This window comes from Paroedura picta, chromosome 12 (assembly GCF_049243985.1).
Source record: "Paroedura picta isolate Pp20150507F chromosome 12, Ppicta_v3.0, whole genome shotgun sequence".
In the NCBI taxonomy this organism is placed as follows: Eukaryota; Metazoa; Chordata; class Lepidosauria; order Squamata; family Gekkonidae; genus Paroedura; species Paroedura picta.
Genome location: NC_135380.1, coordinates 35,360,294 through 35,385,545, shown reverse-complemented (window position 1 = coordinate 35,385,545; position 25,252 = coordinate 35,360,294). Strand labels below are relative to the sequence as shown.

General features: G+C 42.6%; 1 protein-coding gene across 10 annotated transcripts in view; it reads right to left on the bottom strand.

The window, feature by feature from the left end:
- The window catches only part of CACNA1B (calcium voltage-gated channel subunit alpha1 B), a 388,158-nt gene that overhangs the window by 358,038 nt on the left and 4,868 nt on the right, over positions 1 to 25,252 (bottom strand). For all 10 annotated transcript variants that reach the window (XR_013225991.1, XM_077306495.1, XM_077306492.1 and 7 more), the window contains exons 2-3: positions 22,418 to 22,524; positions 11,245 to 11,384 (exon numbers count right to left, since the gene is read on the bottom strand). Coding sequence is in view for 9 of the 10 variants with exons in the window: in XM_077306495.1 (XP_077162610.1) it covers positions 11,245 to 11,384; positions 22,418 to 22,524 (247 nt within the window). In the remaining variant the exon portion in view is untranslated. The remainder of the gene's footprint in view (positions 1 to 11,244; positions 11,385 to 22,417; positions 22,525 to 25,252) is intronic.

Here is a 25,252-nt window from a genome sequence, read left to right as displayed (position 1 = left end):
CCTCATATGTATCAACAATTACTCTGCTAAGAAAGATGGTAATAACTTCTAGATCAGGATCAATATGTGATGGGAACTGAATATGTATGCTAATATGTATGCTAAAAGAGGACAGCAAACTATACTTCATATGTATTAACAAGACAGCAGTAGTAACTCTTAGGTCAGGGCCAATATATGAAGGGGACCGACTTTATATCACTTAAGATAATAATAGAATACATTCTTATAACAGATTATACTTTCATATGTATTAACAATCATTTCGCTAAGAAAGATGGTAAAAACTTCTAGATTAGGATTAATATGTGATGGAAATTGAATATGTATGTTAAAAGAGGATGGCAAACCATATCAGCTGGTTGCTTTTTTTCTCTTTTACTTTTCTGTAAATGCTTTATATAATAATAAATAATAAAATTACAAAAAAAAAAAGAACCCAAAATCCAGGTCAGTTTGTCTGAGACCTTTCTACAGGGGGGGGGGGGGAGAGAGAACTTAAAAACCAGCTGTTCTTTGTTCAAGCTTCTCTCAGGCCAAAAATGCACACACCGTTTCTGATAGCCTGTCAGGTGCTGGAGTGGAGGCATTGTTGCATTAACTTCTAGGTGTTTCCCCCCATATCCTTCCCCCTTTCTCTTACAGTTCATTGAATTACTCAAGGCAGCTGGTTTATCTCTTCTCACAAATGCCGCTTTTCCTAAATCTTCTTACTCTGCACATATCCGTTTGAAATGGTATATTCAGCCCCGTACAAAAAGGAGTTCACGAGACAGCTCACCTCTCACCGCCATCTCTTTTCTCTGGCCCCAGATAAGGATGCCTGGGATTTCTAAGACTGCTAATAAATAGAGAAGAAACTACTTGGCAAAAGCTAGCATGAGGGATAAAAGAGAGTCAAACCAAACCCTTTGGAAATTCTGCATGGGATTCATGAGCACATTCTTATGCAAAGCTGTTAAGTGCGGTCTAAGGTAGCTTGCTGCCATAGACCGGTGTCTTGGTGGATTCAAATTCCTGCCCAGTTTTTGAACGCCCTTGAGACGGGCACCTCCATTTGCAGCCGAAAGTTGAAGACTGCTCTAAAAATTGCTCTTAACATTACGGATAAACTAGTAAAATATTGGCAACACATATAAAGACCTAGTTATTTTTTAAGGCTGTAGATTCAAAAGTGCATGTGCCCACTTTTCTTCTCTCAAGGAGGAGCTGTAGGAGAAACCCACATCCCAGGGAAACACACAAGTTTCCCCAAATAGCACCCCTAGCATTGTTCCTGACTGCAGGCTGAAGCCCCTTATTGAGATGCACCACTGTTCTCATATGAATTGAGCACTGACCCAGGAACTGGGAAGAACCCACAACACACATGAATTTGTGTTACGTCTGATGACAAGGTGGAGACTCAGACCCAGCCTGTGTACCCCTGTAAGGTGTCCAGAACAGTAGCTAACAGGGCAGATCAGGCAGACCCTGAGCAAACTGCAAGGCTTTCAGCTGACCAAGAGACAAAACGGCTTAGAGCTGTCCTTTCAGACAAACATGTACAGTATGCTCAAGTATGCCGCACTATATTGAGGGGGGAGTGCAGCAATTTAAAAATAAAGTGAAGGCTCATCTATAAACTCCACTTCTGCAGGCTAATTGGCTTGATCTAGGGGGTCCTCATTGTTTCCAGCCACTTTTTTTTAAGAGCACTAAAACATGCAAGACCAATGCTTTGATTAATGAGCATCCGGCATTACTAGCATAGCCAAGGCCGCTACTGCTAGGAGGAAACGTACCCCCCCCACACACACACACACACACACCTCAATTTTTTTTCTAGGCAGCTAAACTGCAGAGTTTACAGCCAATGTTCTGCAATAATGTCACAGGTGAAATGCCAATATCTTTTTCCTGCTTTCATTTAATGAAAGGGCTAGGGTGGGAAAGAGAGACACAGACGCTGTTAACAAGCACAGCACACAAAAACCAGCAGGGGAGGGAAAGAGGAAAAATGCTTCTGTCAGGTTTCCTTCCTCCCACTGGAGAGGTAGCTTCTCTGCTTGGCCTTTGCTGCATAATGACTATTTATTTATCTGCTCCCAGACCAGGTACCTACAACATCTTTGTTTCTGCTAGAAGACAAACATCAGCCGTCTGGCTGTTGCTTCCTCTTTGCCTCTATGAACTAGTTGCAAGAGCAACAAAAAGGGAGCGAGCCAAGAAACAGCATTGAATGGAAGACTTGCAAACATCACCTGGCCTTCCCAATCGTGACAGGCTAGAGAGGAATTCTGGAACCCCTTCCCCAAAGTAACTGCCAAATATTAAACCCACTCTAACTCTTTAGATTGCTCATACCTCTGTGAGCATGGCTGCCACCACTACATAGACTGCAACTCTACCAGGAAAGATGCTTCATCAATTGAACCCAGGCAACTCCCATTTCTTCCCTAACTAGAACAAATAAGCCTCTTCAGGACCCTCTTTGTGCCAGACGCTCTGATCTTAGATGTAATGCATACTGGGAATGTAAAATGTATAACAGTGAGAATGCATACTGGCTTTATATTGCACCCTGTACTAATGATACTGGCATGAAAGATTAAATGCAAGAGGTCAGAAGTATTTTCCCCCCATGTCTCTCAAGAACAACAGTCTCGACGCAATACCTGATTGTGCTCTATATCTATTGCCAGATTACAGGTTTGTACATTGCAATGCATGCTCAAATAGGCCAATGTAAGTATAAGGTACAGCTCCGTATTTGGCTACACGGTGAGCTTCTTAGTTGAGTGGGCACTTCAATCTATGGCTGATTCAGCACTTATTTTGTTTATTTCGTTGTGGATCCTGCTGAATTCAGATCGATTTGAACTTGGATTTTCCTCTACCCCCCCCCCCTTGAAACAGAAAGTGTTCTGCACTTGATTATGGGAGCTCAGAAGGGAGAGAGAGAGAGCCAAGCGCAGCAGGAGTCTCTTTTTTTTTCTTGAATGGGGGGGGGTTGGAAACAGCAGAGGAAAGGGAATGAATCCAAGAGGCAAATCTCTGTTGAGAGAAGTTAAAGCTTCTGGAATACAGTAACTTTAAGGGAAGCCTTGCAACTGGGAACCAGGAAGACTCTGAACTGATGCCCTGGCCAATCAGGGAAGACTTCTTTGTTACAGCATTGGAGGCACAAGGCAGAGTTATTTCCCAAAGAGCAGAGAACTGCACATTTACTCATGGTGGTTTTTGAAATACTGAGGCTTATATCCACTCCAGGATATCATGGGGGAAAAGCAGAGTCAGGGATTCATTCTAACTGGGACTGGGTAAAAAGCCTCATGCAGACTACAACCAGTTCTCCTCAGTTGTGATTCAGCAGTCTGCCAGTTTCCATGGCTTTGGCACAGTGGTCCCCAACCTGCGGGCCGCGGCCCGGTGCCGGGCCACGAAGGCCATGGCGCCGGGCCGCGGCTCCCTCTCCCCGCCCCCCCCCCCCGCAGTAAAAAACTTCCCAGGCTGCAAGCTTGCAGCCCGGGAAGCTTCTTACTGTGGGAGGGCGGGGAGAGGGAATCAGGGCTGGCTGCGCCCATGCGGGCGCGGCCCGATGCGTGGGCGCGGCCCGCGGGTGCGGCCCGATGCGTGGCCGTGGCCCGATGCGTGGGCGCGGCCCGATGCGCGGGCACAGCCCGCGGGCGCGGCCAATGCGTGGGTGTGGCCCGCGCGGGCCGCACCCCGATGCCCTGCCGGTCCCCAACCTCAGAAAGGTTGGGGACCACTGCTTTGGCATACCTTTCCTATAGCACCCAAGCTGACTTATGTGCAAGTAATGAGCCACATACAGATTTATGGCTTATCTCAAAAGAATAATTCCCTTTACTCAGAAAAATCCTGAGAATTCATGAAGGGGCAAGGGAAATATTAGGCGGAATTCATATCACTTCAATAATTCCCAATATTTTTTGTGAGACGACATGACTACTGAAGCGGCATCAGAAGTCATAATATACACAGGCCTCAAAGCTGCCCTCCTTTCTATACTCTTCATTTGAACAGCATTTCATTAAATAAAACCCACTAATTTTCTGAGATCTTAGGGAAATAGCAGCATTTACCATTGTATTATAGGCAACACCATGAGTATTAGCAGCTAAGTAGGGTTGCCAGCTGTAGGTAGGGAAATACCCAGAGAACTTGGGGAGTGTGGGGTCTGGGGACCAGAAGGACCTCAATGGGGTATAATGCCATGAAATCTACCTCCAAAGCAGCCATTTTCCCCAGGAGAACTGATCTCTGTTGTCTGGAAATCAGTTGTAAGAGCAGGAGATCACCAGGCCCCATTAGGAGGTTGGCAACCCCAGAGCCAACAGATTCAGAAAAAAGGTGAATCAAAAGAACTTTGTGTACTCCTGAGTTCTATGATAGTGGTATGTTTACTCCAGGTGTGGCCTGCAGTACTTCCTGAATTACAATTGATTTCCACACCACAAGAAACTGTTTTCCTGGAGAAAAGGATAGCTTTGGGGGATGGATTCTCTGGCATTACATCCACAGAGTTCCCCCCTCCTCCCGTCCAATCTTTCCTTCCCACCAAATAGCCAAGAATTTCCCATGCTGGAATAATATATTTTGTCCAAAAGCAACTTGATTTGAACCTGGTCTGCTAATCACTTCACATCACTGTCTCTAGCAGAACTAGGAATTCCCTCCCCCAATGGAAGAAAGGTGCAAAATGTCACAGATATTTTCACCCCCAAACCACCATTGATTGCTTGACATTGTGCGCATGAGATCTTGAGTTGTGGTAAGACATATTTTCAATCTCAAGCACCACTGGTCACTTGGCTGCCAGCTACAGTTGGGAAATACCTGGAGACTTTGGGGGTGGAGCTGGGAGTAGGCAGGATTTGGGGCAGGGAGGGAACTCAAGGGAGTATAATGCTATGGAGTTCACCCTCCAAAGCAGCCTTTTTCTCCAGGACAACTGGGCCCATTCCGCATCCATAGGAAAATGCACTTTCAATGTGCTTTGGCAGCTGGATTTTCCTGTGCGGAACAGGAAGATCTACTTCTAAAGTGCATTGAAAGTGCATTATCTATTGTGTGCAGAAATGGTCCTGATGTAAAACCAGAGGATCCCCAGATCCTACCTGGGGACTGGCATCCCTACTGCCAGCCCACCCAGTGCAAAGCTAAGGACCAGCAGTGGAAGGGAGAATGGGATTTCCCAACTCCTGGAAGTCACGTTCGGTCCCCTGCCTGGCTATAACATGGCAAATCTAATAGATGCTCTCCTATCACCTTGCCAGATTCAAGCCAGGTTCAATAGAAATGAATGCTCAATTGAACCGCAGTTAATTAAAATGCATCTGCTGGTTTTTTCCTTCAAAGTGGCAAGTTGACATTACAGTGCCCTTGGAACTAAGCCAAAGCTAGAGGGATTTTAAAATACACAATTCAGAGGAAAGATGATCTGCTGGAGGAAAGAAGTCTATTTGTTTTTCTAGTTGTAATTAACATAAGGCTTCCATAAGAAAGTAAATGAGAAAGCAACACCAACCATTTGCTCCTAGAACCTCAGCAAACTCTTTGTAACATGGTAGAACAAACTGCTTTAGGCCACTATCTATTAGGCTCCAGCCTAGCTCAATAAGATATTAAGGCTGTGGGATAATACAATTTATAATCTAATTAACAAGTTCTAATGTCTGAGTAAGACAGACTGAATGTTGATTATTATGTTTCAATAACGTACATAAATGTTGGGTAAGGTGACCAGATTGTCCCACTTTTGGAGGGACATCTGGGGGCACCTGGCAAATTGTACCTATGTTGAAATTTAAAAATATATATTACAGTACTATTTTTGCCTTCTATGCGTTCTATGAAAAATTTTGTTGCTCCATATAGACCAAATTTTAATCATGAAGGCCCCCCCCCCCCCCGGTCAATGGTGTCTCACTTTACCAATGTTAAAATCTGGTCACCTTAATGTTGAGTTTTACGTTGAAGGAGAGAGAGTGGGCAAGTTTCCCAGTGAGTTTAAAATAGTGGCAGGTGCGGCTTAGAAAGCCCCATCTATTTTCTGCCACAAGACTGTAAAGTTGTCAGTAGGAGTAGTTCTGCTGTTCTACTCAGTACTTTGTGGCGGTTAGAGTGGTTGGCAGAGTTTGAATGTCACGGAGAGGAGTATCAGGCTGCTTAAAGAATAAAATAGTTTTATTAAGAAACCACGTAGTATAGAAAGAGGAGAGAAGAGAGACCTAACTAACTGTTGTCTGCAGTCATTCTATCTGCTCAGCTGCTGTTCTGGAGGCCAGCTAGAAGTTTGCTCAAAGGCACAGGAAGAGATTATTCGAAAACCATCAGGAAGATTCTAGTCTAGGTATGACTAAATATACATCTCCTCCACTGCCCCCTACAGGACATTTGTTATACTGCTCAATCCTGCACACTGCAGATCTTGCATATTCCAACAAGTGGAAAACTAGAAAGTAAACTGGCCATTTTGAATGTTCAGAATTTAGCATGTCATAAGTATATAAAACATCCACAGATAAGCAGCAAAAGATAATTCTGTTGAGCATTACCAGCTAGGCAAGTGCTCATGATTCCCTGGACAAATCAAAACCCATTTAGAAACATTCGCTGTTCACACTTCCTGGTTTCATATTTAACCAGCCTCTCTACTGTTTTTTTTTTAATTATTTTCATGGACCAAAGGCTTGTGTGTTCATATGTGAATGCTTGGAGCACATGTAAGGAACTGATTCTGAATTTTGGCATTTGTTATATAAAAATATAGATGCCTGAAATATAAAATTATTGAACTCCATAAATGATATGGAATATAATCTTAGCAATTGAAATCCCTAGGTTTATTATAACAAAAATACAATTAATGTATTAACATAAATACAATTTATTGTAAGATTTAGGGAGAGAGAGAGAGATTTAGTTGTCAAACAAAAGCAATAGCTTTGTGTAAAGTATCATAATTATTATTACACATACCTAGGGTTGCCAGCTCTGGGTTGGGAATATCCTGGAGATTTGAGGGGTTGATTCAGGAGTAGGAGAGATTTGGTGCAGGGAGGGAACCCACCACCCACCCTCCAAAGCAGCCATTTTCTCTAGGGGAACTGATCTCTGTCACCTGGAGATGAGCTCTAATTCCAGGGGATCCCAAGGTCCTACCTGGGGACTGGCATACTGCACATATATTTGGTTTATTTACTAATTTACAGATATGGCACCAGGGGAAACAGAGGCACTCCTATAAAGGGAACATGCACATAACCCTATATCAGTAGCAGATAAAGTAGCACTGCACCCCAAGATGTTTTGCCTTCCAGGCAAGTCAAACCTATTTGTCTCCTTCTGTCTCTGTTCCAAAATGGCTGCCTGTCAATACACACACATACTTGTCTCCCCCAACTGGAAGCAGCCCCCCTATCCAAACACTCATTCAATAACAGAAGACCATCTCCTAATACTTAGTGGCCCATTGAGGAAACATTCACAGCCATTAAACAACATAAAACATTCTTCTGGCAACTATTCTCATTAGGTGCTACTTAGATCCGTTAATAATCATCATGCAGAAAACACAGAGAGCAGCAAGACCAAAGCAAAAATAGATCCGGTGATGCCAGACCTTCCAGTTCTGATTATTTTAAAGGGTGGCGTGATTTTATTAACCTGCAGTGCCATGTGGCATGCCAAAGGCTTCTGCACATCTATAATGCAGCATGGCAGAAGGATATTCTAGAATCCGCCAAGCTTGGTAAGTCTTGATGGCAGTAAAAACTTGCACCATGGCAGAGCCAAGTTTACCAGTGAGTTAGGTGGCAAATGCTCCATCTCTTTTTATAGAAGTCTAATTGGCAGAAATGGGCAGTTGGGAGTTCTTCATGGCATGGAGCAAAATAACATCACCAGACAACTGTTTACGAAGCAAGCTGATATTAAATGGAAAGCTAAATAGTCTAATTCAAAAGGTGGGGATCACAGGTGGAGTCTCTATGACCTGCCATTAACTTTGGTTGTGGCAACCCTTTTATAGGTTAAGCAACACCCCACCGATGCCATATCAGTGTCCTGAAACTGAGATGAAATGCAGTGTAGCCTACACTGGATGTAACTCAAAGTTAATAGCAACAAGCTGACACATATATATTAAATGCCACATCAGCAACAAACTTCTTGCTGCAGGTCATTTCATTCTGCCATTTTTATCTCTCGCAGCTGGAGATATTGAAAAAAATTGGTCCAGTGCCACCTTGCAAAGGCAATCAAAATTGGATACATGCTTCCAACAGACAAAAACCACTCTTTTTACAAAATAATCAGGTTTGTTGCGGCCAAATATTTTTTGCCTATTCAAAGACGTCGTGCTGATCTCTTTCCAAATCCCCTTGTTAACAGCTCTCTGCAAAAAGGAGATCTTGAAGAAAAATTGCTTGTACAGCTGAGAATCGTGGATGCCCAAACAGCTATTGTGGAAGTCACAAACATTGCATCTATGAAAGAGTTATGATGCACATTCAAATTGTCTTCTGTAGCTGACTCCTTTATATGAAAATAAAGTGTATAAGGACCCCTACCTGTGCTACATACAGCTAGTTATTAATTGTCTTTACATTTTTAATGAGAGAATCTCAGTATATTTAAATATTTCTACCCCGGTTTTCTTTCCAGTGGGCCCCCCAAAAGGCTTACAACATTATCTTTTCCTTCTTGCATTTTATCTTCACAACAGTCCTGTGAGGCAGATTAGGCTGAGAGTGAGTGAATGACCCAATGACACCCAGCAAGCTTCCGATGCAGTGGGGATTTGAACCCAGGTCTCTCAGATCCTAGTCCAACACATTGGTAATTACATTACAGTGGCACTACATAAATGTAGATGCTCTTATGTACTAAGCCACCCTTCCTCAACAGGTGGGAGAAACACTGGCCATGTCACTATTTCAGGCAGGGGTCTATTTCAGGCAAGTCCTACCATGCTTCTAACGGGAGGTTGCCAGGATTGGACCTAGGAATTAATGCATGAAAATACATGTGATATAAATGATGCTGTTATGACACAGCTGCACAAGGGAGAAAATGTCAATGATTTATGGACTCAGAGGAATAGTTTCCATTATGTTCCCCAGCATCCTTTCCCCATTCGTCCAGTGCCAACGCACCAAGATAGAGGCTAAATCAAGCGGAATGTGGTATAACATCTTACCTTTTCAGAAACTTTTGTACAGGTAATCAGAAAAAAGGTTCACAATTATAAGGCAGTGCCTTTTCATATTACCTCCACAAAACTTTAAGAATCTCTCTCATCGCCTGAATCCTCTTTTCCAATTCAGTTTTCCTTCGATCCTTCAAAAAAGTAGACCCAGAACTGCCCATTCATCACAGAGAAGTCTGAATTTGCACTGAGTACCACTCCAGGGCAGTCTGGATTCGAAGGGCTGGTTAACTCATCACTTGTCGGCTAATATGCTATGTATACAAACAACCCATTATAGATTCAGCATCACAAGCAAACTTTTTTTGTCAGTCCTGCGTCAATTCAGAGATGACATCTTTTAATGGAGTGCATTCACACATTTGTTTGTGAAACAGTATTTCACTTTCTGGCCTTTCAGCCACGTTTAGGGGGTGTAGGTTCTCTTTGTTGCTCTCAATCTTGCAACTTAAAACGGCAAGACTGAAAGGTATATGTGCAACTTCCTCCCTGTGGAGGGCCTCTGCAATGAAATGTCACTCTCTGAGTTTATACAAAGTCCTCCCCCTGCTGCTTGCCTCGCAGGAAGTCCATGTACAAGACAATTTCAATACATCCCAGCTAGAATCATCAGTGGAAGCCAGAAGCCCTGACATTAACAGCCTTGTACTTCAAAAGAATGCTTGTGTTTGATGACAGCAACAAGGCTCCTTATTACAGCTGTCTAATCAAATGGCTATTGTGCAATTATATTCAGAGATCAAACAGCACTTCCAGGACATGCAAAAAAACAGCATAGCAATAAAGGGTCCATATTTTACCTGCAGTATAATAATACATCTTCATTTATGACCCCACAGCCAAGACAATATTAATAAATATCAATGCTTCATCTCTGACTAACCAACAAATCGCTTATACACAAAACTAGACAACTCAATGCCTATAAGGAATGGGCGAAAATAACCCTGAAGATGCTATTTCTCCCCCCCCCCCTTTTAAGTGCTTTATCCAAAATAAGGTGTGAAGATCATAGCATTCAGAATTCAGTCACCATTGAGATGACTGGACTATTTCCCCAATAGAGCCAATTCAACCAAGATTATCTGCTAGTTAGGAGCTTTAAGCTATAATTCATCTGTGCCCAGAAATCTTGATTATGAGCTCATGAGCGTAAGTAGTTAATCAGCTTCTATAAATTCAGAGGTGACCCTAGTAACCGGCACCTGCCTCAGGTGGCAGATTTGAGGCATCATCAAAATGAGGCAGATAAGATTATCTGATCACCAGGCAACAAATCACCATGAAATTCTCCAATATAAGCTCTACTGGAATGAATTAGAAAGTGAATGGGATGTGCCATTTAGATATTCCTCCTGAAGCACCAAAATTGTTTGGGATACACTTGCTTTTATTTTTTATTAAGAGGTCCAATCATAGTAAAAACAAACCATGGCCAAAACTCCCCCAAAAGCAAGAGCAAAAAATTAAAAAAAAGAATAGCCTAGGTATTTTAGAACAAATGGAAACAAAGCATAATTTTCCCCTTCCACCGAACCAGACATTGTTACTAACATTGCTGTTCATTGTCTTGTGCAGGATTCTCCATTGTTCAACTGCTTTCAAGTTCCCTTTGCCTAATCCACAGGCCAAGTCCCCCCTTCTCTTCCCTACAGTTACATGCCCCCCCTGAAAAACAAACCCTGATCTTATTTTTTTCATATAGCTGAACTCAATTGTTTTTTAAAATGCTTCCAGCCTTTAAAATCATCCCATTGTTTTCAAAAGACATCCTTGCAAAGCCTTTACAGAGCTCCAATGACAGTTCATAAAAGTATACTCAAACTCTTGAAAAACAAAGCAAGCCGTAGTCACTATCACAACAGCTCTTGTTTAAAAGTAAGCAGAGGTCTTTAAATATGGATTTGCTATAAACCTTAATAGCATCTTGTTCCTCTCCTTCACCTCTCCGACAATAAGCATCAAAGCAACGGATCTCACCAAATAGGCAAGAGCTACAGAGACAAAAAGAAAAGAAAATCACTCACCCAGTGAGGACGACGACAAAATCCATCACATTCCAGCCATTTCGAAGATAAGAGCCTTTGTGAAAAACAAACCCCAGCGCGATGATTTTTATGCCAGCTTCAAAGCAAAATATTCCAATAAAGTATGGCTCGGTATCATCCTAAAAGAAGGGGAAACAGGGTAGAATCAAAGATGTCAGGCAGCGAGCTACCAGATGTGCTGGAATTCAACACACACATTCAACACACCTAATACAGTGTTCTGGCAAAAAGCTTAAAGAACGAATCAGGAAACCTCTAGTTCGAATCTTAAATCCACCACAAACTCACTAGGCAGGCAAGCCACATTCTCCAGCCAAAACCCAAATAACAACAGTGGTATGCCTTAGAGCAGGGGTAGTCAACCTGTGGTCCTCCAGATGTCCATGGACTACAATTCCCATGAGCTCCTGCCAGTGTTTGCTGGGAATTGTAGTCCATGAACATCTGGAGGACCACAGGTTGACTACCCCTGCTTTAGAGTAAGTGGTCTGCCTTATTGTAAGATATACAAACTCAATAATGGGGGGGGGGGATGATAAATAGCTGTACTGGCCAATGGGGGTGGGGATCCAAACACTACAATAGTAGTGTTTTTATAACAACCAACAACCAGAATCCCAACATTTTGAGTGCAAGCTTTCAAGTTCTACAGAATTCTTCATCAAGTTGGATGTTAAGTACAAAAAGGACCAAGCATAAAACAAGAGTAAAAGATCACCCCGCAGCCTTTCATAAAAGGGCTAACTCATTTAGCTTTAAGATATATGTTTGTATTAAGTCCAGTTTTAATTTTAAGTCAGGTAATTTTTTAATGAAACAAAGCTGAAACTTTTTAAAAAATGGAATCCAATTTGAGTTGGATTCCATCTCGCTGGTGTTCTCCACAAGTTTCTTTGTTGGCGTTTTTGTGGTTCTCTGCTTTATCAGATTTCAGTAATGTAGCACACAGGCTAAGTATTTTTAGGTGGCTAGCCAGGTTGGTCTGAAGCAGTAGAACAAAGCTTGACTCCAGGAGCAACTTGAAAGTTTTATTCGAGGTGTAAGCTTTTATGTGCATGCACACTTCCTCAGACACATGCTTCCTCAGTTCCATGCAAACACATGGAAGCTTACGCCTTGTATAAAACTTGGTTGGTCTTCAAGGTACAACTGGAGTCAAGCTCAATATCTGTGTTTGTTCATATTTGTCACCACTTATAAACATGCATGTGTGCATTCATAAATCCACACCCCTCAAATGAACAGTATACTGCTATGAGGAATTTAACATCAGAGCCGACAGCCTGCACAATATCTAGCCTTCCCTTCTGTGGAAAGAAAACTCAGTTCGGCTTCTCTCTGGCCCTTGATAAGGAGCTGCAATCTTGCACACATTTGTAGCTTTAATGTTAGTCCAATGAGCAGACTGCTCATATGAGCAGGTTTTCCTTACTGAAGTCAGCCACCGGTACATTGTTGCTCAGAATTCAGGGACTGCTGCAAGCCTGAAATCCGCAGGTTGGATTCAATGTTGATACACTACAATTGTCACTTTCTGAGCATTTGTACTGGCTTGCCAAAAGCTGAAACCTGTGCAGAGTGCCTACTCTCCAACTGTCTCTATTTATCAGTGACTATTTCCTGGTCTCTTGTTTTTTGCCTTTTAGGATGTCGTCATCTTCTTCTTCTTCCCTGAGAGTTGGTCGAGTTGTGATTCTTTAGTGTTCAGCTTCTTCCACAGAATCTCAAGAAGTAAAATCTCTGAGTGGGGTGGATGGGTGGGTGGATGTATCTTGTTAAGAGCATCAAGCACGCAGCCTGCAATTTTGCATACTGCAGCATTCAAATGTTTCGAACTATTAGGACAATTAGGTTTTTCTAGCGTATCTTGAACCAAAAGAACAACGCCCTCTTGGCTATTAAATCAATGCAAGAAAACTCATTGAAACTAGTAAATGAACACACAACAGGCACAGAACTCTCAGCAATATGCATGTGTGTATGTGATGGGGCTTCTCGGGCATTTCTTCTAACTATGAATGCAAGATCCGTGTCCCTATATTTGCTTCTGAAACCGTACATTTCCCTACCGTTATGGCCTCAGTGGTTTGGAGAATCGGGCCAGACTCTGTTGTCCAAAAGACAGGTATCTACAGAGCACTTGATGATTGACTTTGAAGGAGTACACAAGAGTCCCTTGTGCTTTCAATGCATTTTTTCCAAGTTGGGCAGGTATTGTTTTCAGAATCACCGCGTGAAAGTAATGCTTTATGAGTCATCAAAAAATAGACCTCTGCACCCTGTGGGATCAATATCAGGAGTGCAGTTACATTATTTACTTCAAGGCATAGTTCTCATTGGGACAGAAGCAAGCTTACATGTGGGTTGCACTATCCCAGAAGGCAAATGGGAACCCCATGATTCCATATATCCTTATCTATGGTTCCTCCTCCTTATATTTGTGAAACTGGCCTTGGGGAGGAGCGAGTCCAGCTGTCCGAGTTGGAATAGGGCCCCTGTGGTTCCCACCCTCCCTCACCGAGCACTCACCCCTCGCATCACAGACGTGCCTGGCTGCTAGAACTTATGAACGGGCTTTTGTGAGTAGAATGGCAATCACACATTTGCAGCAGTTTTGGGCATTACCCAATTATAACTTGAACCATATTTGAAAGCCACCACATAGCATTTTATCCTTCCTATAATCTGCATTTGTTTTGAACAATTTTATTGTTATCTGATCTTGCGATGGCCTATGGCCTAGTGCAATAAAGTTTGACTTTGGACTTTATATCCTTCCTAACGTAGAAAACAACACAAAATTAAGCTACACTCGTCATGGTTTTAAACTTCAAAAAAGGAAATCTTGACCACACTCCTAAAGGAAGAGAATCCTAAAGTCAGAGAACCACTCTAGGGAAGAGAAATCCATAAAGATAATGCTATGACCATTAAGAGCATTCTTCCAGCAACTCATGAATGATACCACTTATATATTTTATATTTTATGAAGGAGACAGGTGAAAAGGAAGGGGATAGATACTCATCTACCATCCAAAGAATTATTCTTTTAAAACTGGGCTGCTATCTGCAGGGGCAAACCTTTAACTTACTAGAAAAGCTCCCACAAGCCTGCTACCCAGGTGGGCCTATAGCTGCCAGCCTCCAGGTGGGACCTGGGGATCCCTTGGAATTACATCTCATCTCCAGACTATAGATATCAGTTCCTCTGGGGATAATGCATGCTTTGGGAGGTAGAGTCTATGGCACTGTATCCCACTGAGGTCCCTGTCCTTTCTAGGGTCTATCCCCAAATCTTCCAGCTCAGCCTGGTTCTAGTGATGTTCCCCGCTCATCCCCTGACAGTGGTCAGGGGGGGATTTGGCAATCTTAGGTGGGCCACTGGCAACTAGGAGGGGGCTGAGCCAAGTGCTCTGGGAGATACCTGCTGTCATCCACAGGCCTGAACTGACTGGTCTTTGCAGCACTTGGCTTAGTTGGCTCCAGTGGCTCCATTCTGCCCCCTGCCAATCATAGAATCATAGAGTTGGAAGGGACTTCATGGGTCATCTAGTCCAACCCCCTACATTATGCAGGCAATCACAACCCTATTGCTCATCCACTGTAACCTGCCATCCCCTTGAACCTTCACAGAATCAGCCTCTCCGTCAGATGGCTATCCAGCCTCTGTTTAAAAATTTCCAAAGTTGGAGAACCCACCACCTCCTGAGGAAGCCTGTTCCACTGAGAAACCACTCTGTCAGAAACTTCTTCTGGATGTTTAGACAGAATTTATTTTGCATTAATTTCATCCCATTGGTTCTGCTCCGTCCCTCTTGGGCAACTCTGCTCCATCCTCTATATGGCAGCATTTTAAATACTTGAAGAGTATTTAAAATCTACCCCAACTTTGAAACACCTGACTTATATCTTGTAGTTTTCAAAAACTAATTGTTGAGAACCCTGACTTTGGCAGGCTGCTGGTAGTACATAATATGTTGGAAGAGTTGAGGGAGAAGCATCACAAATGCCTCCTGTCATGTTTCATTTGCAGGAAGAGCTCATGCATTTCATCACAGTGTAAGTCTGCTTCCCTTATTATTCTCATTCCTTCACTCATCCAGTGCACAGACCAGCTCTTGGAGAGGTCCAGGCAGAAAGGGACTGATTTAACTTTGTGCATGGCATACAAGCAAGCCCTTCGAGAGGCCTTCTGCCTTTGTAGAATTACTTCTTTCTTCTATCCAGTCTTCTCAAAATCCACTTTTCCACACAAGTTCTTTGTTTCCTAGCCTTCTTTCCCAGATGGTACACAAAGCAGCAACTTCTGCTGATTTTCATACCTTGTTTCCTTATATTCTCCCACCCTTCCGTTTTATTTATTTATTTTATTTATTTTATTTATATTTATATACCGCCCTCCCCAGAAGGCTCAGGGCGGTTTACAGGGAACAGGAAACAGGTACAGATAACATAAGGAAACACATGTGACAACAGCAATAACAATACAGCAATAATATTATCTGCATTTGAATACAAGCTGCTGGAAGCAGTGGCCACTCTCATGCCATTACTTGAGCAGTAATGGCACCGCCTGACTGACAATTCATAATGTGTTATAAATCCTGCCTGTTGTCAACCCCCTGGCTTAAATCAAGAAAGGGGATTTTCATTTACAGGGTGCAATAATGTAGTTGGTGATGCTTGCTATGCTTATTGCAGTAGTTATTTCTTTATTTTGCCTTTTGGTTTTGTTATATTGGTTCGTATTGTGAGTACCCTGGATTTTCTTCTAAGAAGGCAGGATATAGATATATTACGGAATAAAAATAATAAATTAGTAGCATATAATATAGACCCTCTTCTATTAGGCAGAAATATGGGATCCTTGAAGCTTGTTCGTTTTTTTTTTTCAACTTGTTACATAGAAGTGTTTTGTTGAACTTTGTGAAAACAGAAAGCTATCTGATATCAAAGCAGGGCACTGGTCTATCTAGATCATCACCGTCTTCGTCTAGCAGTGGCTTCCCAGAGTCAGGCAAAGAACACCTGAACCAGGTGCACCAGGGACATTCAGCATGGAAAGACATGCTCTACCTCTGAGCTACAGCTCTAGAAGGCCATCTTTTTAGGCTTAGGTATGCCGTGAACAGAAAAATCTTCCTTTTTAACAGAGGTTAATATGAGCAGCTCATGCACTGCTGCTTTGAGTGCCTGTGGTTAGACTAAAGAATAAGATCCATTAGCTGAGTGAAAGAGCTGTCATGTTAAATAAGGGAGAGACCAGCTATGCCCTGCCGCCATGTCAGAATCATCTGCAAAAGCCAGGCAAATAGAGTCTTTGCATGACAAGCAGCACATCCCTGTAAACGAGCCGGCTGTTGCAGGGATTTTTTCCCCCCCCAGCAAGGCCCATGTGCTCTACTTCCTCCTCGGAGAAGGGCAGGTTGATGGATGATGCACAGAGGCTGGTGAGGTATCCTGGCAAAATGGAAGCAATTCTAGGAGATACAGTCATACGGCTAAAGAACAGTGCCAATGTTTAAGTGTCAGAGTGGGAAGGAGATATTGTATCTGGCACCTGCTGCCCCTCCATATGGCAAGAACAAAGTCAGTCCCTCCATGCTTCAGAGGCCATCTAATTATTTCTCAACAGCAGCAACATTTCTAGCTAAGTCACTGGTTCTAAATATAATTTAAAACGGCCTGGGTATGCATGCCAAAGGCACAAATCCCTTCACGTGGGGGAAGGAGCTCTTTTATATATGCCTCCCTTTAGCCTATTATTGGCCAAGTGGGTTTACGCTGGTTGGGGGTGGTTTTCTCCTTATTTGGGCAGGTCAACCTGCCCCCTGGATTTTATCACAGCAGTGGGTGGAGCAGGCCGCTGGGCAGCTTCTCTACCTGAAAGGGCGAATTAACATTATTTGCTGGAAGCTCAAGACCAGACTACCAAGAGTCACCTGGAGTCTCCAGACAAGGATGCCTTCTGCTCTTCCTTTACAGCAGTGGTCCCCAACCTTTTTATCACTGGGGACCGGTCAACGCTTGACAATTTTACTGAGGTCCAGGGGAGGGGGGGTAGTCTTTTGCCAAGGGATGCCACCACCTGAGCCCCTGCTTGACTTGCTTTCCCACCGGCACCCCTGACTTCCTGCTGCCCACTGGGGGGTGCTGCCAGCAGCAGGTGCGCAGTGCCACGCTGAGGAGGAACCCCAGCTATGGTGGCCACTGGAGAGCACCAAAGGTGAGCCAGCAGCAGAGTGGCAGGGGGGCCCACGAGGCAGCAGCCAGAGAGGACGACGAGGAGGAGCCACAGCCCGGTACCGACTGAACCACGGAACGGTACCAATCCGCAGACTGGGGGTTGGGGACCACTGCTTTACAGCACGCAGACCCAGATTAATAACCATATGAAATCAAAGCAATATTATTACTTGTTCAGTTCCATGGGCTTCCTGAGTGACCAGAAACCACACGGTTTTGTCTCCACCATACAAATGGTAGCAGCTCTACATTTAAGAGCAGAGCTTCAGCACTATGCATAACTTCTTCTTCTCCCTAATTATAATTTGTAATTATACAAAACATGAACCTATGCAATCCACAGTAATTTGTATTGTTTGTTCAGGGGCCAAAATTTGGCTCTTCTGGCCAGAGAAGTTGGTGCTTAATAATAATTGTTTAAAAAACACCTATAGGATTAAATATAAATAGTTCCAATGTTAGTTAAAACCAGCGCTGGCAAAAAAAAAAACCCTTTTCTTTCCCACAACCATTGTCTTCCTCTCTGGGAAAGGCTTTTAATATGTAGTGGCTCTGAAGTTTAAATCACATTTCAGCAATCATACTGGAATCGTAGCTTTTAACTCAGTTATGCTATTTCTGAAAAATCCATTCATTCAGGGAACTCATGATACAGCCCCTACTGGAATGTCAATAGGATAAATTTTCCTTCCCTGCCTGTGGAAAGTTAGTATTTCATGGAGAAAGGATATGAATTAGCTCCCCTCCCCATAATTTTTATCTTGATGCCAAGATAATTTTTTTTAATATGTAGGATCATTCAATCTTGTAATTTTTCTCTTCCATGTGGTACAGTCCCAAGAGAGCTAATTTTCCCAAACAGCTGGATATTGTAACTAACTTCTAGTGCTTTAAAAATATATACATATAGATTCTCAGTATAGAACTAGAATAATATAAACAAATTAAAATATACTAAAGAATTATATTGAATTATATTGAAAAGTTATCTTTAAAGACTCAGATATTCAGGATTAATACTATATTAGTATAATGTTGCAAATAATCTGTTTCTCTGAGATTCCCAACTAGGGGTCTGTAGGAACTTTGGAGCAGGTCCAGGACTTAAAAATATATATATATTTATTACATTTTTATGCCACCCTTCCTTGTGGCTAAGGGCAACTTACAGTGAGGGTGCAATTATCATTATTCATCATCATTATCATTGTATGGTGTTTTCCCTTCCTGCCTTAATGGACTTGGCCAGAAGCTATGGAACCAGCCACTTCCATTGCTCCCCCTCTCCCAAACATGAGTGAGTTCTCTCATGGTTTCTGCTCCTGGGAGGGGGCGGAGCCTGCATATCTACTCCCATCTTAAACAGCCTCCTGTCTCTCCCCTTCCCAGTCCTCCTGGAGCCTGCCTGATAACATGAGTGGTGATGTCACTTCCGGTGACATGTCACTTCCGGGGGTGTGGAAGGGAGGTGTGGCCAGCTGACATCCGTTCTGGAGTTCCTCAAAGCCTGAAAAATTATTTCAGGGGCTCCTCCATGGTCAAAAGGTTGAAAAAGGCTGCTCTAATATAGTGCAAAACTATTATTTGTTCATGGTAAAATCTATATTATCATACCAATAGTGGGGGGAGGCGCTGAACGAATGTAGTTTTCCCAGGATCATCTAATTAATTCACAGGGGAGATTCAACCCAGGAATTCCAGACTTAGTTCAGGATCTTGGTCACTATGTGGCTTTGTCTGCTCTTTACATTTTTGGTCGCTTTTGATAGGGAGCACTGACATTGCACACAAACATTCAGTGCATGTATAAGATAAGATGGCTCGGAAGCATAAAGCCAGGTGTCACCAGAATGATAATACCTCAATGGCTGGTCATCAATAAGGATCAGAAACAATACAGTTAGACAGGTCTGAAAGGATGACAGTTGGCCCAACTGTTGACAAGGAAGACCAGATATTGCTATAAGAAATAGAATCCAACTTCCTTTGTTCTAAATTCTTAAATGTCACAGTTTATGTGAGGAAGATGAGGAAGTAGGCTATGAACAACACATTACATTAGGAATAACATGGCTAGTATACTCAGCAGTTCATGAGTTTAACTAACAAATCAGCAAAAAGTTATTCTTACGTATGCCTTTCTCTTTATGTTTCAAAAAATTTAAACAGTGAGAAGGGACAACAAGGTTGTACAAACAAATGGAGGGCCACAGACGTTTCACATATACAAAATGAGCATGAAACCTTCCCATCTAATTTTTGAAACAATTAGCATAGCTTATTAGATTTCAGCTGTGAACTTTGGGTCACCAAAGTTGGGGTGGGAGAGAGGTGGGAAATTATGCAAAGGTCTCTTTGCATTGCAAGGAAACGCTCAACCAGTAAAGCAAGGTATTATTTTTTTTCATATTGCAGTATATGTGAGCTGCACTTTGCTATACCTGTGCTGTATCTCATGGCCCCAGCTAGCAGGCCAGCTTTTGCAGTCTCAGGACATGGTCCGTAGGTGCATGATGCAGCAACCTTACTGAAGTTATATAGTCATATACTCTTATTTAAGAGACCAGTGCCTTCTGCCATGATGGAAGAAAAGAAGGATATAAGTATAAATGAAGAAACCCAGCTATATGGGGAGTGATACCTGGGCCTACTCTGCACACAATAGATAATGCACTTTCAATGCACTTTAGAAGTAGATTTTCCTGTCCTGCACAGGAAAATCATGCTGCCAAAGCACATTGAAAGTGCATTATCCTATGTGTACAGACTAGGCCCTGCAGTCCCCTCTTTCTGATTTAACAGCTGAGGCAGCATGCACCCATTAAAAGTTAAACACCCAAATAATCAGCAGTTTGGATGGAAAAGCACGGAGTGCATCCAGCAGACTCCATGTTCTTCTTTTCCCTCTAAGTAGTAGTAGGTATGCAGGATTTAAGCCTTTATGAAGCATTCTTCTTATTCAGGCCCATTTGTGAAGCAGCCCCCCAAAGCCAGGCTGGTTTAGGCTCTTCATTGCAGTTCGTGTCTGAAGAACATGCAACAGAATGCTGCCTACGTCTCCCAACTTCGGCATTCATCACCAAGTCCTACTAAGTTTTATAAGATCTGCAGCACCATCCTATGCATGGTTATTCTAGTCTTAGCTCTTTAAAATCAATGGGCTTAAATGGACATAACTCTGTGCAGGACAGTGCTGTTAGATATGCAAAGGAAAACAAGCCATCAGGTTTCTTTTTCCTTCCGTAAAAAAAATACCTGCTCCAATTTGCCTAGGAAGTGTTCTAAAAGCAAGGAAAAATGCATCCATGTTGCTTATTTTTCCTTAGGCTGACAGGGAATGGAGAGATCATCCCAAAAATTATTCTGTTTTGCATTGAAATATTATAATTGCCTCATTACCATAAAGCCTGCTGGTAAATTATTTTCTTTGCGAGTTGATTTCTCTCTTTTTTGAAGGGAATATGGTAAGCCCAAGGAGTTTAGCCTTTAGAAGTGCATTCCTCCCTCCCTCACATGTTGCTTTTATGAACAACATACTGAAGGTATATCAAATACCCAGATATTTTTGAGAAGGCAGAGTGGTACAGCTAGCAGACTGCACAGTAAATTATGTCCAACTTGAAGCACAGTGGTACCACTACCAAGAATGCACCCAGGCACCAGATAATAAAACAACCACTTATGTAAACATACTAAGAAATAAAAAGAAAGACCCTGTGACAACACTACCTATTGATCAGTGGATTCAGTTGTACAGCACTGCTCAGTTAACACGATAACTACATCTTGGCAAAATGGCATCATGAATGCTGCGCAAAGAGCTTTGAGAATCTGGGAACCAAAAACAAGCATCTCCCCAACCAAAAAAATGGGATTTTATTTATTTGTTTTTCCATTTATACCCCACCCCTTGCAGCATATTAGCTGTCGTATGAGATTACCCGTAAAACATTCAAAGCACTGAAGGTGATCTGTCTCTAATGGTTTGTTCATACATGCCGAGGACCTCACCCCAAAAAGAGGACACCCCAAAAAGAGGACAGGACCCCAAAAAGAGTCCCTTGTGTCCCACATGTGTCTACTTTGGACCTGTCAAACAGACATGATCTAGGAGTACCATGCTAGAAACTTAATTCCAAGGTGTATGTGCACCCAATTCAGATGGCACACAGGGAGACGAGGATTAAGCCATCATTCCCCTGCATAATCTTCCAGAACTTAAATGGCCACAGGGAGCTATTTTCCACATTGAGGAAATGTATGTATGCTGATAGATTACATATATGTTTCCCCAGTGATACAAATACCAGCCCTGCAGGGCTGTTGTGGTTCAGGAGAATCATATAGATAGGATGACCTAAGCCTTCTCTCTGTGCACCATCGTGCCAATCTAAATATAGATCACACATGCCTGGGAATTAAGTTCCAAGTATGAAGTTCACACAGTATTCCGAATGACATGAGGTGGGTAGACACACAGGGAACACAAAGACTTAGTTGGATCTTGAGTGATCCAGTTATCTTCAAAGCATAAGCATCCAGTACAAACTGACCCACCCTACTTCCTCCAGTAGGACTGTGGGGTGAGAGATGAAGAGCTCATCCCACAGGGGAAAACTTAGCAGGATGGACTTTGCCTACCTTTAGCACCTGCCTTGCTTCAGAACAATGAAGGAGAAAGAATGTGAGTTGAACTAGAATCATAGAGTTGGAAGGGGCCATACAGGCCATCTAGTCCAACCCCCTGCTCAATGCAGGATTAGCCCAAAGCATCCTAAAGCATCCTAAACTACTGTGATTCCAGTAAACTCCTAACTTCCACAAGAAGATGGGAACTATCTGAGCAGCAGTTTGCAACCCATATGAAATCCCGCGATTCCCAAACAACCTAATAAAGGATACTCACCAGCCTCTCAGACATGGGTGTCTTGTCTCCATCTGGTAAGTGTTGCTCCAGAGCCAGGACAATACAATTAGCTATAATTGTAGCCAAAATCATATATTCAAACGGAGTGCAGGCAATAGTTAAGGAAAGAACTCAACGACATAACTGATTCACATGACTGAATTGATAAAAAACTAATATATAAATGACATTTGCCAAACTTCCTACAAGAGTGTCTATCAACGTTGTCACATACAGAATTTGTTATTACAGAACACTCTGGTAATCTCGTTTGCTGTCCAAATCATATCTGTGCTTTTAAATTATATTTTGTTACAATTTTAGAAGCCCAAGAATATTTAGGCAAAACTATGAATATTTCCCCCCTTCAAGGATCGCTGCCTTGTTGTGGCAAGGGGGCTTGCGTAGTTCAGTGAAGCTATGAGCTATGCCGTGCAGGGCCACCCAAGACGGACAGGTCATAGCTGAGAGCTCTGACAAAAGGTGATCCACTGGAGAAGGCAATGGCAAACCACTCCAGTATCTTTGCCATGAAAACTCTATGGACAGTTCCAATAGGCATAACGATATGACGCTGGAAGATGAGCCCCTCAGGTCGGAAGGTGTCCAATATGCTACTGGGGATGAGCAGACGGCTAGTACGAGTAGCGCCAGAATGAATGAAGCGGCTGGGCCAAAGCCGAAAGGACGCTCAGTTGTGGAAGTAACTGGTGGCGAAAAGACAGTCCGATGCTGTAAAGATTTTTATTCCATAGGAACCTGGAACGTCAGATCCATGAATCAAGGCAAGCTGGACGTGGTCAAACAAGAAATGACAAGACTGAACATCGACATTTTAGGAATCAGTGAACTAAAATGGACAGGAATGGGTGAATTTAATTCAGATGACCATCAGGTATACTACTGTGGACAAGAATCTCGCAGAAGAAATGGAGTAGCCTTCATAATCAATAAGAGAGCAGGAAACGCAGTCTTGGGATACAATCCCCAAAATGACAGAATGATCTCAGTTCGAATCCAAGGCAAACCATTCAACATCACAGTGATCCAGGTCTATGCCCCAACCACTGCTGCTGAAGAGGATGAAGTTGATCAGTTCTATGAAGCCCTACAACACCTTCTAGAAGCAACGCCAAAAAATGATGTGCTTATCATCATGGGAGATTGGAATGCTAAAGTAGGAAGCCAAAAGATAACCGGGATAACAGGCAAGTTTGGCCTTGGAGTACAAAATGAAGCAGGGCACAGGCTGGTAGAATTTTGTCAAGAGAATACAATGGTCATAGCAAACACTCTTTTCCAACAACCCAAGAGACGACTCTACACATGGACATCACCAGACGGTCAACACAGAAATCAGATTGACTATGTGCTCTGCAGCCAAAGATGGAAAAGTTCTATCCAGTCAATAAAAACAAGACCAGGAGCTGATTGTGGTTCAGATCATGAGCTTCTTGTTGCAAAATTTAGGCTTAAATTGAAGAAAATAGGGAAAAGCACTAGGCCACTCAGGTATGAACTAAATCATATCCCCGACGAATACACAGTAGAGGTGACAAATAGATTTAAGGAATTAGATCTGATAGACAGAGTGCCTGAAGAACTGTGGACGGAGGTTCGCAACATTGTACAAGAGGTAGCAACTAAGACCATCCCAAAGAAAAAGAAATGCAAGAAATCAAAATGGCTGTCTGAGGAAGCTTTACAAATAGCTAAGGAGAGAAGGGAAGTGAAAGGCAAGGGAGAAAGAGAAAGATACACCCAATTGAATGCAGAATTCCAGAGAAAAGCTAGAAGAGATAAGAATGCCTTCTTAAATGAACAGTGCAAACAAATAGAAGAAAACAATAGAATGGGGAGGACCAGAGATCTTTTCAAGAAAATTGGAGATATGAAGAGAACGTTTCATGCAAAGTTGGGTATGATAAGGGACCAAAATGGTAGGGACCTCACAGAAGCAGAAGAGATTAAACAAAGGTGGCAAAATTATACAGAACAACTATACAAGAGCGAACTTAACATCACTGATGACCACAGTGGGGTAGTTACTGACCTGGAGCCAGACATCCTGGAATGTGAAGTCAAGTGGGCCTTAGGAAGTCTGAGCAACAATAAAGCTAGTGGTGGTGACAGCATTCCAGTTGAACTATTCAAAATCTTAAAGGACGATGCAGTAAAAGTGCTACACTCAATATGCCAGCAAATTTGGAAAACTCAACAATGGCCACAGGATTGGAAAAGGTCAGTTTACATTCCAATCCCAAAGAAGGGCAATGCCAAAGAATGTTCAAACTACCGCACCATTGCACTAATTTCTCATGCTAGCAAAGTTATGCTCAAAATCCTACAAACTAGGCTCCAGCAATATGTGGACCGAGAACTTCCAGAAGTACAGGCAGGATTTCGAAGAGGCAGAGGAACTAGAGATCAAATTGCCAACATACGCTGGATCATGGAGAAAGCTAGGGAGTACCAGAAGAACGTCTACTTCTGCTTCATTGACTATGCTAAAGCCTTTGATTGTGTGGAGCACAACAAATTGTGGCAAGTTCTTAAAGAGATGGGAATACCAGAGCATCTTATTTGTCTCTTGAGAAATTTATATGCAGGTCAAGAAGCAACAGTGAGAACTGAACATGGAATCACTGACTGGTTCAAAATTGAGAAAGGAGTTCGGCAAGGCTGTATACTGTCGCCTTGCCTATTTAACTTGTATGCAGAGCACATCATGAGAAATGCGGGATTAGAGGAGTCACAAATTGGGATCAAGATTGCAGGGAGAAATATCAACAACCTCAGATATGCAGATGATACCACTCTAATGGCAGAAAGTGA